This window comes from Bolinopsis microptera, chromosome 7 (genome assembly GCF_026151205.1).
Source record: "Bolinopsis microptera isolate Bmic1 chromosome 7, MBARI_Bmic_1.0, whole genome shotgun sequence".
Classification (NCBI taxonomy): domain Eukaryota; kingdom Metazoa; phylum Ctenophora; class Tentaculata; order Lobata; family Bolinopsidae; genus Bolinopsis; species Bolinopsis microptera.
In genome coordinates, this window is record NC_087078.1 from 18345611 (window position 1) to 18362073 (window position 16463).

At 39.1% G+C, this 16463-nt stretch overlaps 2 protein-coding genes across 5 annotated transcripts in view; both read right to left on the reverse strand.

Annotated features, from left to right (window-relative positions):
* The window catches only part of LOC134818300 (tektin-1-like), a 70986-nt gene that overhangs the window by 6137 nt on the left and 48386 nt on the right, over nucleotides 1–16463 (reverse strand). For 2 of the 4 annotated variants that reach the window (XM_063827799.1, XM_063827800.1), the window contains exon 2: nucleotides 768–807. In XM_063827799.1, coding sequence (XP_063683869.1) covers nucleotides 768–776 — 9 coding nt within the window. In that variant the 5' untranslated portion in view covers nucleotides 777–807. Of the gene's footprint in view, nucleotides 1–767; nucleotides 808–1563; nucleotides 1765–16463 lie in introns of those variants that run through there. The other 2 variants (XM_063827797.1, XM_063827798.1) reach the window with 2 other exon arrangements.
* On the reverse strand, nucleotides 3440–15914 carry LOC134818301 (L-2-hydroxyglutarate dehydrogenase, mitochondrial-like). The gene is made up of 11 exons (XM_063827802.1): nucleotides 15704–15914; nucleotides 11209–11327; nucleotides 10866–11017; nucleotides 10164–10295; nucleotides 9383–9499; nucleotides 7222–7328; nucleotides 6775–6886; nucleotides 6536–6605; nucleotides 6299–6386; nucleotides 4053–4184; nucleotides 3440–3806 (listed from the first exon to the last, which is right to left on the reverse strand). Exons 1-11 carry the CDS (start codon nucleotides 15814–15816, stop codon nucleotides 3623–3625), a joined length of 1326 nt encoding a protein of 441 aa, XP_063683872.1. The 5' UTR covers nucleotides 15817–15914; the 3' UTR covers nucleotides 3440–3622.

Below are 16463 nucleotides of genomic sequence, written 5' to 3' on the forward strand. Positions count from 1 at the left end.
TTACCTAGTGTTAATGCCTATGCTGCAGTGGAAGCTGTACCAAAAGGGCCGAAACGCCATTAGGCAGGGAAATCGGCTCCCCGACTGCCCAAATTATCATTATTATACGCCTGCAGCAATGTCAGACGTGAGTAGCAATGCAATTAATTCAGCAATCACACACTTGAGCTTCCAGTGTGATTTTCTGCAGGTTTATAATACATGTCATTTCAGTGCCGTGATCACTCGTCCAAGTAGTTGGTTATTTTATTGCAATAATCGTCCAAGTAGTTGGTTATACTTATAATATTGCAATAATCTAACGAACTCTTTAAACCCGATTATTTAACTAATATCACTATAAAGGTGATATCAGTTTATGAATTGCACTACAAGAAGGGTATCACCATATATAATCACCTGGTCACAGTAACTTTACTACAAATCACTTTTAATAAGTATCAAAGCTCAAAGTAAAAGGGCTTAAAGAAGTTCAAAATGCAGCTGTTGTCAAAAACAGTTGTTGCTAGAGCCACCTTGACATTTCAAGCAAGCCAGTCGCTCGAATTCCGTGACTTGCTGTTTTTCATAGCAAAACTTGTATCATTGGTCTCATTACTTAATTTGAAATTGACATGCTGACTCAACTCAAAATTTGATGTTTGCTTCAGGCTTATTCACAAATGTAGGAAATTCATTTTTTAATTTATTTATGATAAAGATGCTTCATATGCTGGTAGGCGGTGTGAAGAACAGTGTGAAGAACAGTGTTTTATAAGATTATTTACCTCAGCCATATTGTTGGAATGCTCGGAGTATGGAATACCTATTGTATCATTTTAAACATCATTAATCAATTGATAATCATAAACACAATTTCGTTAAAAGTGAATGTTGATCAGACTATAATGTATAATCATATCAAATGTAAAGGTTATAATTCAAGCTAAGTGAATGATAAAATAGTAGGATAGAAATTGGTGTGATAAATTAGAGAGTATACAAAACATGATAAAGCAAAACATTAACTCAGAATTAAATGAGAGAATATTGATAAAAGATGAATAGAGTAGAACATAGACATAAGACAAAGTAACAAAACAAAACAATAAAGCCTATTATATGATCGATTGATGTATGTTAATGTACTTATGTGTCAAAACTTAAATATCCCGGGATAAGAAAATACTAATCGCAGTTCGCTGGTGAATATACTTATATATATGTATTTATATACTCACGACATTACAATTGATTGGATAAGAGTCTTTTTTATCACCTGGGAATCTTATCACTCACGATACACTTAGATATTGATTAAATTTATTGTATTCCAAACTGAATGCATTCTTAAGGTTGATCGTGCTAAGGGAAGTCGGTATAAAGACGGAAATGCACTGATTTTGTTCGCTAGATAAATGAAATTAATGAATAATGTAGGGAGTAAGTGAAGAAAAAAAGAAAAAGTATGCGGTATACATTCGTCGTCTCAAATATTTTTTGGGACAATTACAAAACATTTGTCACATGTCAGCCTTGGTCACAAAACTCGCATGCTCACAACTACACATATTCTCGACTTACTCCATTAAAGGAACTCCTATACATATTAGACAGGGAATCTTCGGCCATGTTTTCAGCTAAAAAACCTTCCGAAACAAAACTAGAGACAGTGAAGAAGCGTAAGAAAATATTACAAATATTCAGGATAATGAGAATATATAAGACGACAAATTAAAAAAGATATGAGCTGAGGTCGAGCAAACTGTTAACTCATTTACTGGTATCTATAAAATTTTGAGTGAGAACAATTCAAACTGTGTCACAACGCGCGCCACCTTATACTAAAATGAATCGCTGCAACAATGCGAGATATCGCCGGTTTCCCGGACGAAATCTCCAGCAATTTTAACATCTTACTTGATTCCGATCTTGACGGTACTGCTACGTGCTCCTGCGGACATTCTTTTAATTCACCCAGCAATAGATAATCACGTGACACGCCCACGTGCCGTCTTGGTGTCCACGTGTTGATTCGTTCCGCCACTTTTGCCGCTCTTATTGTGGATATGCAGGGCTCAACTGGCATACCAAGCATGTGATTGGACGATGGCTGCAAGGGTTTTTAACAGTTAAAAGTAGTTAAGTGATGGCTCACAACGATACTTTTAAATTACTCCACCAGCAAATGCTGCATGAGCAGTGCTTGCAGATATTTTGTGTAAAACGATGAATATTAATTCAGTATATTTTAAAAGCCACGCTTGTCGCATAGACACGCATCTTTGTGGAGTGGCTGCAGCTCCGTTTAAAGGCGAGAAAACTTTAAATGCTGTTACAGCGGTCACGAATTCGATCGCTGTACTTATCGGCAAAAGCCATCAGTAATTAAGATCGTTTTAGGCAATAACCTTCGATGCAGTTTGAATAAAATACAGTTATATGTCATCAGTTCATGAAACTGTTTCTAGAAAATAATTCAAAAACTAAAGTTAGTCGACCTGAATGAATTAAATCGATACGGGGGTGATGCAACGTCAATTAATGTCAATTAATGTCAATTAATGTCAATTAATGTCAATTAATGTCAATTAATGTCAATGTCAGTTTTGCAAAATTTTGGAATACTGACATTAATTGACACGATATTTTTCGACCAGAGATTATGTAGTTCTACCATATTTTTAGCACTTTAGAACGTTTATATCATCAATTTATTCACTACTATCACATATGGAAATGTGAAATGTGAAAAAAATTCAGATCATTAAACAATAAAACTAAAATAATACGGTTTTCCGAAATTTAATTTTCTTAAATGGGCGTGGCCATCCAAGGGCGTGGTTCTCAACATCATCAGAACTTAAAACCCACATTAAACGAAATGCCTTCATGACATTTATATTCGAATAACGAATCTTAAACAGCTAACATTACTCCTTCATACTAAAAAAGCCGATTCTAGATATTTTACCTGTATAAGAAACCAATAAAATATGGGCGTGGCCGGTGGGGACCGAAGATGGAAGAGTTGGAAGCTGAAATTTTGTTTGGTGGTCTTTGAACCTAAGGATCAACAGATAAGAACATACTCATAATTATTCAAGGACATTTTGTTTTTTTGAACCGGTCTAACTTACATAGACGTGAATATCTTGAATATTTAAATCGAATAATGATAATCTCAAATTTCAAGACAAATTAATGTCAATTAATGTCAATTAATGTCAATTAATGTCAATTAATGTCAATTAATGTCAATTAATGTCAATTAATGTTAATGTCAGTTTGGGGTTTTTATGGAATACTGACATTAATTGACGTTGCATCACCCCCATCGATACAGACTATGATTTCATAAGATAATTTAATTGAACCACAATTAACTTCCATGTATCACTAGGGTCTAGGTGAGCCCCAAAGCAAGGAAGGGAAGGCAATAGATTCCAAACTTTTAAAATATAATCTATATTAAAACATTTTTTGTAAAACAAATTAAAGCAATAAATTAAAATGGACAGTGATAATCAAACACAATAATACTAAATTGTGCCCTCAAATTGCATCTCTCGAAACAAATCATAATCTAAAAATCTTATTAAGATCAAAAATCAAATCTAAGTTCTACTGAAATCTAGCTACTTCACAACTTGAAGCTTTCAACAGCTCTTGCAACCACCAAGTCCGCAATTGCGAGTGACGAGGTTGCAGCGGGAGAAGGCGCGTTCCGCACGTGCAACATCCCCGGACAAGATGTATCAAACTCGAAGTCATCAACAAGGGTTCCATCAACTGACATCGCTTGCGCTCGTACACCAGAGCTTCCCCTGCGGTAAGAATTTATTCTTAAACTTTACGTGAAGGTGAAAAGTGCAATTTCAAAAATCAAGTTATCAATATATTCAAAAGTTCAAATTGATATTGATCATTTTGGAAAAATGAAGGTGTAAAGACGATGATATAAAATTATTTGAATGAATGTATCTAAAGAACGTGAAGACAAACGTGAACAATTATCCTAACATTTCAGATTTTAATCAGAAAATTGACAGACTCGTAAGTCATGACGTTACCTGACTAGATCAGCATATTTGACTTCAGGAATGAACTTTTGAAGATCTGCTAGTTGTAAAGGCAAGATAGCAGACTTTGCCATTTCATTCAAACCGTACGACAAGTTCGGTACTGCTAACTTCCACAGTCCACTGAGAAACAGAAGAGAATACAGGTACCAGGTGATTAACAACTTCGCGATCAATTAAAAATACAGATTAAATTAAATAAGACAGGATGAACCTGTAGTACAGGTCATGTACGTGTTTAACTTTTCCAAAGTTCAGCATTTTATTTTTTGAGTAGTAAAATATGAGAAGTTTCTAGAACATCGATAAAAAACTATCTCAGACAACCAGAGAGCCGCTAGCCAATTTCAGACCACAAAGTAACCACAAATGCAGATTCATAGCTACACTGCTTCACACTTCAGAACTTGTTTATAACCAGATAGTGTGTAGCAAAACCGCCCAACAAGTTGTTAAATATACTTTATAAATGGTGGGCTGTCACCATGTTCGGAGAATCGAATGATTATTGATAAGCTACAGATGGTAATAATGATGATATACTCTTCCTGCATCCAAATTAATCTTTATTAATATGCAAACGATTTCTTTCGAATATATTTGACTGAACAGTGAACTGAGATATATTGCCTCGAACTGTATTTTATGGAGTCATTTATATTAGTTATGTACATTGTACATTGTACATTGTACAATGTACATTGTACATATATATAGAGTACTCAAGATATGTATAAAGTTGTTTTATGTTTTATTGCTTAAGCTATTGTAATTTAATTTGTTCCACCGGTCTTCCTTGTAGACTTATCAGATCTTTAGGATGTTTATTGTTAACTAATTCAGATTTGTGTAAAGTTCGATAGTCAATAATTTGTATTTCGTGTAATATAATCACAGCTGGTCTTAAAAATACTTACCTAAATGTGGCCATTTCAGCAATATCTCTCTTACAAATACTTACCTAAATGTGGCCATTTCAGCAATATCTCTCTTACAAATACTTACCTAAATGTGGCCATTTCAGCAATATCTCTCTTACAAATACTTACCTAAATGTGGCCATTTCAGCAATATCTCTCTTACAAATACTTACCTAAATGTGGCCATTTCAGCAATATCTCTCTTATTAATACTTACCTAAATGTGGCCATTTCAGCAATATCTCTCTTATTAATACTTACCTAAATGTGGCCATTTCAGCAATATCTCTCTTAAAAACACTTACCTAAATGTGGCCATTTCAGCAATATCTCTCTTATTAATACTTACCTAAATGTGGCCATTTCAGCAATATCTCTCTTACAAATACTTACCTAAATGTGGCCATTTCAGCAATATCTCTCTTACAAATACTTACCTAAATGTGGCCATTTCAGCAATATCTCTCTTATTAATACTTACCTAAATGTGGCCATTTCAGCAATATCTCTCTTACAAATACTTACCTAAATGTGGCCATTTCAGCAATATCTCTCTTACAAATACTTACCTAAATGTGGCCATTTCAGCAATATCTCTCTTATTAATACTTACCTAAATGTGGCCATTTCAGCAATATCTCTCTTACAAATACTTACCTAAATGTGGCCATTTCAGCAATATCTCTCTTACAAATACTTACCTAAATGTGGCCATTTCAGCAATATCTCTCTTATTAATACTTACCTAAATGTGGCCATTTCAGCAATATCTCTCTTATTAATACTTACCTAAATGTGGCCATTTCAGCAATATCTCTCTTACAAATACTTACCTAAATGTGGCCATTTCAGCAATATCTCTCTTACAAATACTTACCTAAATGTGGCCATTTCAGCAATATCTCTCTTACAAATACTTACCTAAATGTGGCCATTTCAGCAATATCTGTCTTACAAATACTTACCTAAATGTGGCCATTTCAGCAATATCTCTCTTATTAATACTTACCTAAATGTGGCCATTTCAGCAATATCTCTCTTACAAATACTTACCTAAATGTGGCCATTTCAGCAATATCTCTCTTACAAATACTTACCTAAATGTGGCCATTTCAACAATATCTCTCTTACAAATACTTACCTAAATGTGGCCATTTCAACAATATCTCTCTTATTAATACTTACCTAAATGTGGCCATTTCAGCAATATCTCTCTTACAAATACTTACCTAAATGTGGCCATTTCAGCAATATCTCTCTTATTAATACTTACCTAAATGTGGCCATTTCAGCAATATCTCTCTTATAAATACTTACCTAAATGTGGCCATTTCAGCAATATCTCTCTTATTAATACTCGAGCGGGAGTAACCCTCTCGTGAACCCGCTAATACAGCATTAGGACCTGCAAATAGATTAAATAATAAATAACACTCTGACATAGCAATAATTCGACAGTAAATTGATTGTTTAAGACATTACGGCTCATCAATGTTCAATAAACTGTGACGTATCACATACGATGGTCTACAATGGAGTCAATGGTGCACTAACCGAGCCATATAGATCCATCCATTCGTGGGGTATAGTGCACACCGAGGAAAGGGAACTTGGGGTTTGGGACCTGATGATAGGCTGCATGAAATTCATATATTAGAGCTTATCAGGAAACAATTTGAGGATACGATTGGGAAAGTATTTTGAGAATCAGTAGCAGTTAAATTAACTACATAACATATGAAAACTAACAATTATCAATCAAATCAGGAAATTATACGGATAGATCTCCAAACCGGGTAAATGTTGCCCCTGACAAGATATCTCTTTTCTGGTCTCAACTCCAAGTATTCTCCTCTGAATGGAACTATTGTAGGACTACTCTTACCACCAGCATTCGCAGCAACCCTAGTTAATTATGGTTCATTTTCACAGCAACCCTGGTTAATTATGGTTCATTTTCACAGCAACCCTGGTTAATTATGGTTCATTTTCGCAGCAACCCTGGTTAATTATGGTTCATTTTCACAGCAACCCTGGTTAATTATGGTTCATTTTCACAGCAACCCTAGTTAATTATGGTTCATTTTCGCAGCAACCCTAGTTAATTATGGTTCATTTCATATGAGTACTTATTCAGCATTTGAATACTACAGTGCAAGCAAGTTCATTCGCTTCAAAATATCGTGGTGATAAACTGAAATGAGGTTTACAATATAAACTTTAATTGTTCAGATGGTAACCTGTCAGAATAGAGTCCAGCACAGGTGATCACGTTCTTAGCAGTGATTCTGGATTTGTCCTTGCAATTAACTCGTATCTCTTTTCCTACATCTTTTATTGTGTCAACCTGCGGACATGACGTAGTACAAACTCTTCAATCGGGACGTTAATTTCAATTAATTTATCACAAATAATTAATTATCACATAAACGTATGATCACAAGCTGTTTAACTCGAACGTTTTGAAACCATTTCCATTTATTTGTTGCGGCTAAGAGGCTTATGTGGGGTCAAATGGTTATTTATGTTCTCGATAAAAGTTTAAAATGCTGTACTTAAATAATGTAACATAAAAATACAATATGTATAATATCAAGCACACTCTATCGTAATATGAAAACCCAGCATGCTATTTCTTAATACCATAATGGCATGATTGTCCAAATTCCAAAAAGCGATTATAATAACTAAACCACAACTTCTTTAAAAGGTGTTATCTTCTCTCGTCTCCCCCTTATAACGTATCTGTAAAACATGAACATGGTGGTCATCAGGAGGGTTACAGCAAACGTCACCACCGCCAACAAAACCACGATTACATTAGAGTCATCCCCTGACTTTCCACTACCGTCTCCAATTACTCCACTGGAATCCAAAGTGTTCTCGTTATCAGCGTCAACAGAACTCTTGTCATTTCGTCGTTTCTCTCCTGCTAAGTTCATCGTCTTTTCATCGTCAGAATGTTCACTACAAGGAGTACCCACCATCACCATCTCACACCATCTCCTATATTCCAGCTCCACATCCCTCTCACAACACGTGGTCATGTTGGGTGATATCACCACACTGACACCAGATACCACCCTCCCCCTCTCCACTGAGACCTGCTCCACCACGTGAGGGGACTGTGGTATTTTAGGTGAGGTAGCTGTTTTTATACCCACCTCCAGAGGGTGGTTGTAGGAGGAGAGGGAGGAAAGGGACGCTGGAATATTCTGGTAGAGGAAGAGTATAGTGCCGTTAGAGTACAGATGGCATTGGAATGTGAAGAATGCAGGAGGTTCCCCATCCTGGTAGCTGGGGTGAAGTTCATCAGATTCACTGTCCATATCATGGTTCAGTTGCATATCTCTCCATTCCACCACAAACACATTGTCCAGGGGGAGAATGCTGATCTTGGGAGGATTCTGAGGGTTGGGAATGAAGTCTGCCATCAGAGGAGCAATGTACCCAGCCACTCCAGTGTGAGGCACTGCGCTAAACGTACTCAGATACAGGAACCCAGAGGAGGTTGTTGTGATGACGTCACCTGGTGATGACGTCATGCTTTTGTCACGTGACGTGTTGTAGAAAGGGAAGGAAAAGAGGGATTGTGTGGTAGTGCTAGCCAGATAGGATCTAGATAGTATCTCGCGAGTAGAGTTGGGAGGGAGGGGTATCCAGTGGTCCAGGTCTTCTTTGTATGTTACTGTGTACCATGAGTCAGCATAGCTTACTGGAGAGCTCAAACATAGCAAGAGCAGGAATTTAATCATGTTTATGGGATGGTTAGTATATTAGAATGTTTGCTAAAACGGAAACTGAGGTGAATGAGTTTCGCTGTCGCAGTTTTATACCAGTTCTGGTGTAATGGAATGATGGTGTGGTGAAATTGGTGTACGAATATTTGGCATACTGATTGAGGAATCTGATGTCCGCATGATAACTTGTCATCTAATTGAGGTATCTGGTCGCATTATCTCGAGTATCTCATGAGAATTAGAATCTGGAATTCTATGGCGTGTCAGATGATTAAGAGGAGTGTCATGTCACATATTGTCATGCGATCCTCTTTAGTTGAGTTAAGCGTGTCCGGTGTTACTTTTTCACCGACTTGATAACAGTCATGTTTACTGGGCCGCGCTCAGCCTGTCATTCCGCCTAATCTTAATGAACATGATAGCCTGAGGTCCCCAGGTAACAGTCATGTTTGTTTTGGTTCATTATCCGACACGCTGAACACATGCTTCCGATAGATACTGTCTAGTCGCGCGACCGGAAACACGAAAACGTGTTTCTGTGATTCATCGCTATGTTTTCAATACATCAGAGCATCGAAAACTAGTAATAGCAAGTCAAACAAGACTAAGTTAAAATTATAGATAGATCTATACTAGTCAATTTGTAAGAAAATCGACTAACCTCTCTCCCGGTCAGGATTGTGCCACCACCAGCCATGAAATCATCCCCATAACTGCATGCCACTCTCTTCCAATCAACAATACCAGTGTTCGGGGAATGTATAGCCATGAGTCCGCCCTAAAGGAACGATTATGGTTAACATGCTTTTTTAACCCTAAATACCAATTAACCACGACAAAAATTGTCATGAATATTCAATTAGATTCATTCAACCACAAAAAATTCATTGGCCAGGTGCCCAGGTTGGTGATTATATGATAAGTTTATGTCGATAAGATAAAGTTTGGAGAACATTGCGAGGTTCTCAGGTTCATGTCGGGTGCCAACTAATCTGCAGAGATGTGCTTGTAACGTGCTTGTAACGTGCTTGTAACGTCACAGCACACACGAAGGTCTAGTGCATGTCATTAATTTGATATCCGTCTTACCGATTGAAAGTGCAGCAAGATCCCAAGTTTATTGTATACTCAAGAAGTGTGGTACAGTAGAATAAAGTTGTTCGCACATAGTTTTTGACGAGAAGTACAGTTAACTTCGAGAAAATTTGCAGTTGAGAAGCAACTAGGAAGGAGCAATCAAATTCTGAACAGTAGGGGACCACTTTTTGTAGTTGCATGCAATTCAGTAATAATATAGTTAGATGGTTTCACGCAAAAATGTCCTTTTCAAGATTGCAACTTTCATGTCACAAAGGTCCGCTATAAAATGTGATGTTTAATGTAACTTACTAATTACTGACTATAGTTAAGAATATCTACAAAGAATTTAACGTTTAACTTACAGTGCAGTAGGGTTCTATCTCCAATATCTGTTGTCTATCTACGAGAGCTAAACCGGGAACTTCATTCTTGAGACCAATCTGGTAAAGCGCATCTAATCTCGATACCTCCTCCTCATTTGTAGCTACTATCAACTGTAATTAAGTGATTACTAGGCTTAATTGTATAATTACATGTGGTAGTTACAGGAAATTAATTTATAAGAATGTTGCAGAGCCAATAAGATGTTAATCTCAATTTATTGCAGGTAGATGCTATAGTCTAGATGGTGAAATATATTGTGTAATAAATATTCTAATACTAAAAGCTGCTCAGCTGTGTCTTCTTAGAGGATGGGATTCCTTAAAATTGAAGACACTGCTATAATTTGCGAGGTCAAAGCTAGGGTAAGGATCGGTATTTTCTGCATAATCTGAGAAAGTGAATCACAACAATATTTTGAAGGCCATATGATGGCCAAATGTTACAGTAGCTCAATAATATCAAGACCGTGTCATTCCTGTCATTTATTAGCAGGGAATTGGGCGTTTCTGTGTAAAATCCTGTTTCCAAATCATCTATAAACTTGTGATATATTCAAACTATTTGATTTTTCGGCAGAACTTTACCTTTGGTGCCTCAGAACTATGCTTCATTTGTACTAATTCAGCTGAACATACTTCAAATAATTTTTACAATTCCAAAATTCCGTAAATTTTACAAACTTTGCCACAGCGTTTGTAAGGAATAGCTTTCTCGTCACAGTACTCATATGTTCTCCGGGCACCCTCTCCGCATAACCGCGCTTTTAGCGAGCCAGGAGTGTAGTATATTCCCATGTGGATAACACCACTGTTGTGCCCGGTTTGGTGGGTCGCTGAAATTAGGGAAGCGGTGGATACCTATCTGATTATACTATGCGAAATACCAACGAATTGATGAAGGAAATAGGCATCAAAAACAGTGTGTGTCGTTTAATTTTAAAATAACATCACTGTCAAGCCAAAGCAGTGGTGCCAACTGACAATAACCAACATCACAAATACTTTAACTATAAAACAAACTAACCAAGTTCATCCTCTTTCTCTAACACAACTATTTTCACGTCAGGATATTTTATATTAAGAGCTCGGGCTGTCCCTAGTCCGACTATTCCACCTCCAACTATGCAGATATCATAGTTCTGACTGAAGGAATGTAAGTGTTTAATATATTTATACATTCTGTTGCGGATATTATATCAAGCAGGGAAATAACCCCTGCATAGTGCATATAATACGGATACCCTAACTTAACTCCTAATTTACACTTTTTCTATTACTCTTGGGCATTTTACTATTACTCTTCGGGCATTTTAAACTTTTAAACCCTTATAAAGACACATCATTCAGTTCAGATAGCCTCTCCCCTTCTTAATTTATGGATGCGGTCCTATATATAGGGCGTGGAGACGTGAAATAACAGGACTCTACGGCGTGGAGACGTGAAATAACAGGACTCTACGGCGTGGAGACGTGAAATAACAGGACTCTACGGCGTGGAGACGTGAAACAACAGGACTCTACGGCATGGAGACGTGAAATAACAGGACTCTACGGCATGGAGACGTGAAATAACAGGACTCTACGGCATGGAGACGTGAAATAACAGGACTCTACGGCATGGAGACGTGAAATAACAGGACTCTACGGCGTGGAAACGTGAAATAACAGGACTCTACGGCGTGGAGACGTGAAATAACAGGACTCTACGGCGTGGAGACGTGAAATAAAAGGACTCTACGGCGTGGAGACGTGAAATAACAGGACTCTACGGCGTGGAGACGTGAAATAACAGGACTCTACGGCATGGAGACGTGAAATAACAGGACTCTACGGCGTGGAGACGTGAAATAACAGGACTCTACGGCGTGGAGACGTGAAATAAAAGGACTCTACGGCGTGGAGACGTGAAATAACAGGACTCTACGGCGTGGAGACGTGAAATAACAGGACTCTACGGCGTGGAGACGTGAAATAACAGGACTCTACGGCGTGGAGACGTGAAATAAAAGGACTCTACGGCGTGGAAACGTGAAATAACAGGACTCTACGGCATGGAGACGTGAAATAACAGGACTCTACGGCATGGAGACGTGAAATAACAGGACTCTACGGCGTGGAGACGTGAAATAACAGGACTCTACGGCGTGGAGACGTGAAATAACAGGACTCTACGGCGTGGAGACGTGAAATAACAGGACTCTACGGCATGGAGACGTGAAATAACAGGACTCTACGGCATGGAGACGTGAAATAACAGGACTCTACGGCGTGGAGACGTGAAATAAAAGGACTCTACGGCGTGGAAACGTGAAATAACAGGACTCTACGGCATGGAGACGTGAAATAACAGGACTCTACGGCATGGAGACGTGAAATAACAGGACTCTACGGCGTGGAGACGTGAAATAACAGGACTCTACGGCGTGGAGACGTGAAATAACAGGACTCTACGGCGTGGAGACGTGAAATAACAGGACTCTACGGCGTGGAGACGTGAAATAACAGGACTCTACGGCGTGGAGACGTGAAATAACAGGACTCTACGGCATGGAGACGTGAAATAACAGGACTCTACGGCATGGAGACGTGAAATAACAGGACTCTACGGCGTGGAGACGTGAAATAACAGGACTCTACGGCGTGGAGACGTGAAATAAAAGGACTCTACGGCGTGGAAACGTGAAATAACAGGACTCTACGGCATGGAGACGTGAAATAACAGGACTCTACGGCATGGAGACGTGAAATAACAGGACTCTACGGCGTGGAGACATGAAATAACAGGACTCTACGGCGTGGAGACGTGAAATAACAGGACTCTACGGCGTGGAGACGTGAAATAAAAGGACTCTACGGCGTGGAGACGTGAAATAAAAGGACTCTACGGTGTGGAGACGTGAAATAACAGGACTCTACGGCGTGGAGACGTGAAATAACAGGACTCTACGGCGTGGAGACGTGAAATAACAGGACTCTACGGCATGGAGACGTGAAATAACAGGACTCTACGGCATGGAGACGTGAAACAACAGGACTCTACGGCATGGAGACGTGAAATAGCAGGACTCTACGGCATGGAGACGTGAAATAACAGGACTCTACGGCATGGAGACGTGAAATAACAGGACTCTACGGCATGGAGACGTGAAATAACAGGACTCTACGGCGTGGAAACGTGAAATAACAGGACTCTACGGCGTGGAGACGTGAAATAACAGGACTCTACGGCGTGGAGACGTGAAATAAAAGGACTCTACGGCGTGGAGACGTGAAATAACAGGACTCTACGGCGTGGAGACGTGAAATAACAGGACTCTACGGCATGGAGACGTGAAATAACAGGACTCTACGGCGTGGAGACGTGAAATAACAGGACTCTACGGCGTGGAGACGTGAAATAAAAGGACTCTACGGCGTGGAGACGTGAAATAACAGGACTCTACGGCGTGGAGACGTGAAATAACAGGACTCTACGGCGTGGAGACGTGAAATAAGAGGACTCTACGGCGTGGAGACGTGAAATAAAAGGACTCTACGGCGTGGAAACGTGAAATAACAGGACTCTACGGCATGGAGACGTGAAATAACAGGACTCTACGGCATGGAGACGTGAAATAACAGGACTCTACGGCGTGGAGACGTGAAATAACAGGACTCTACGGCGTGGAGACGTGAAATAACAGGACTCTACGGCGTGGAGACGTGAAATAACAGGACTCTACGGCATGGAGACGTGAAATAACAGGACTCTACGGCATGGAGACGTGAAATAACAGGACTCTACGGCGTGGAGACGTGAAATAAAAGGACTCTACGGCGTGGAAACGTGAAATAACAGGACTCTACGGCATGGAGACGTGAAATAACAGGACTCTACGGCATGGAGACGTGAAATAACAGGACTCTACGGCGTGGAGACGTGAAATAACAGGACTCTACGGCGTGGAGACGTGAAATAACAGGACTCTACGGCGTGGAGACGTGAAATAACAGGACTCTACGGCGTGGAGACGTGAAATAACAGGACTCTACGGCGTGGAGACGTGAAATAACAGGACTCTACGGCATGGAGACGTGAAATAACAGGACTCTACGGCATGGAGACGTGAAATAACAGGACTCTACGGCGTGGAGACGTGAAATAACAGGACTCTACGGCGTGGAGACGTGAAATAAAAGGACTCTACGGCGTGGAAACGTGAAATAACAGGACTCTACGGCATGGAGACGTGAAATAACAGGACTCTACGGCATGGAGACGTGAAATAACAGGACTCTACGGCGTGGAGACATGAAATAACAGGACTCTACGGCGTGGAGACGTGAAATAACAGGACTCTACGGCGTGGAGACGTGAAATAACAGGACTCTACGGCGTGGAGACGTGAAATAACAGGACTCTACGGCGTGGAGACGTGAAATAAAAGGACTCTACGGCGTGGAGACGTGAAATAACAGGACTCTACGGCGTGGAGACGTGAAATAAAAGGACTCTACGGTGTGGAGACGTGAAATAACAGGACTCTACGGCGTGGAGACGTGAAATAACAGGACTCTACGGCGTGGAGACGTGAAATAACAGGACTCTACGGCATGGAGACGTGAAATAACAGGACTCTACGGCATGGAGACGTGAAATAACAGGACTCTACGGCGTGGAGACGTGAAATAACAGGACTCTACGGCGTGGAGACGTGAAATAATAACAGGACTCTACGGCGGCGACAAAAAATTGTTCCTATTTCTGAAAACAATAGATATAATTTTATATTTCTAAATTACCTAACTCGTTAATATGTATCATGACAGGTTAAATTATGACCGTTAATTAAAAATATTGACCGTTAAAAAACCTTTTTTTTGAAATACATTTTTAACTGCCATAAAATTATCATTTGAGGTAAGATGACCGTGGTCCCAGGGAGTGTTCTTTATCGTATACAAAATTTATCGACCTAAGATATATAATAGCCGATGAAATGTAACGCTGAAAAAGCAAGTAAACACAACGTAATGAAAACAAAACCGATGATAATTTTATTCCAATAATATTTGCACGCGCAACACCTTTAATAGACAACTTTTAATTATCAAAAATTTTCAAGTGGGTGGTCACATCTATTTAATCGGGGCTTTTTTCACATCTCCACGCCGTAGAGTCCTGTTTTGTACGGCCCTACCGTAGAGTTTTGCTCCGTAGAGTCTCACGCTGAAGAGTCTCGGACCCCATATAACCGACTGATGAAATGAATGAGTAAACACTAATGTATCGTTATTTCATTGAATAATTCTGGTGAGGTAAATATATATTGTATAATAACGCACTCTAAATACACTAAATTATTACAATAATTCTCTCCGACCTCTCATTTTGACAACTACCCACTCATTTAACCATGACCGCATGATTTAGTTTTGAAATGTCAACAATTTATCAAATCAAGAACAACACTATTCAAGTTTACCAAACTTGACCACCAGAAGGAAAACAATGATTTGAATTGCAACAGTTTGCTTGCCTGGGATTATGAGTGATTTGTAGTTGTCGTATTGAGCCATTGTTTCCTGTGACATCTTGCCAGCAGCGCTGCCTCACTATGTCCAACCTTCTGGCTAGACGTTGAGCTAACATAAATTGCTGTATTCTGAGAATTTCAAATCAGGGTATCAATCGTCAGGTCCTTTTACTCTATTTGTTAACTTTTACCCCTTTCTGTTGATCATAATGCTAAGGAAACAGCGGTGAAACGTTACGGAAGGATGTTTGAGTTAATGATGAAGCAAGGTCGGATTTCATTATTCGTAACCAAATAAAAATTTAGTAATAATTTAGGGTCTCCAATAACGGGTAATAACCTGTGTTTGGATAAAAGTTTACGGCAATAATTTGTTTTAATAACCACATTAAAAAGACGACAAACGAAGCACGGTACTAAAGTTAGGTTTTTACGAGGTGATAAGGGGTCAAATTCTAGGCTCAAATTAATCATGTTATGAAATTATAATAACGGGAAAAAGTACCGGATATTATGCTGCAGTTTCTGTCAGCTTCACATTTTACGAACACAGTGGGTGTAAAATGACATGAGACAGCCTCCGGGGCCTGGTCCACATAAATTGAAAGCTGATTAACCAATTAGGGGGCTTTTCCTCGAGAAGGTGTCAAATGTACAGAAATAATTTTGTACCTCTTCGGACTGGTTAGTGTATTTGTAATGTAGGCTGTTGTGCTACATAAGCTGTTTTGTTGTATCTTGCTTAGTATTGTTATTTCTGTTG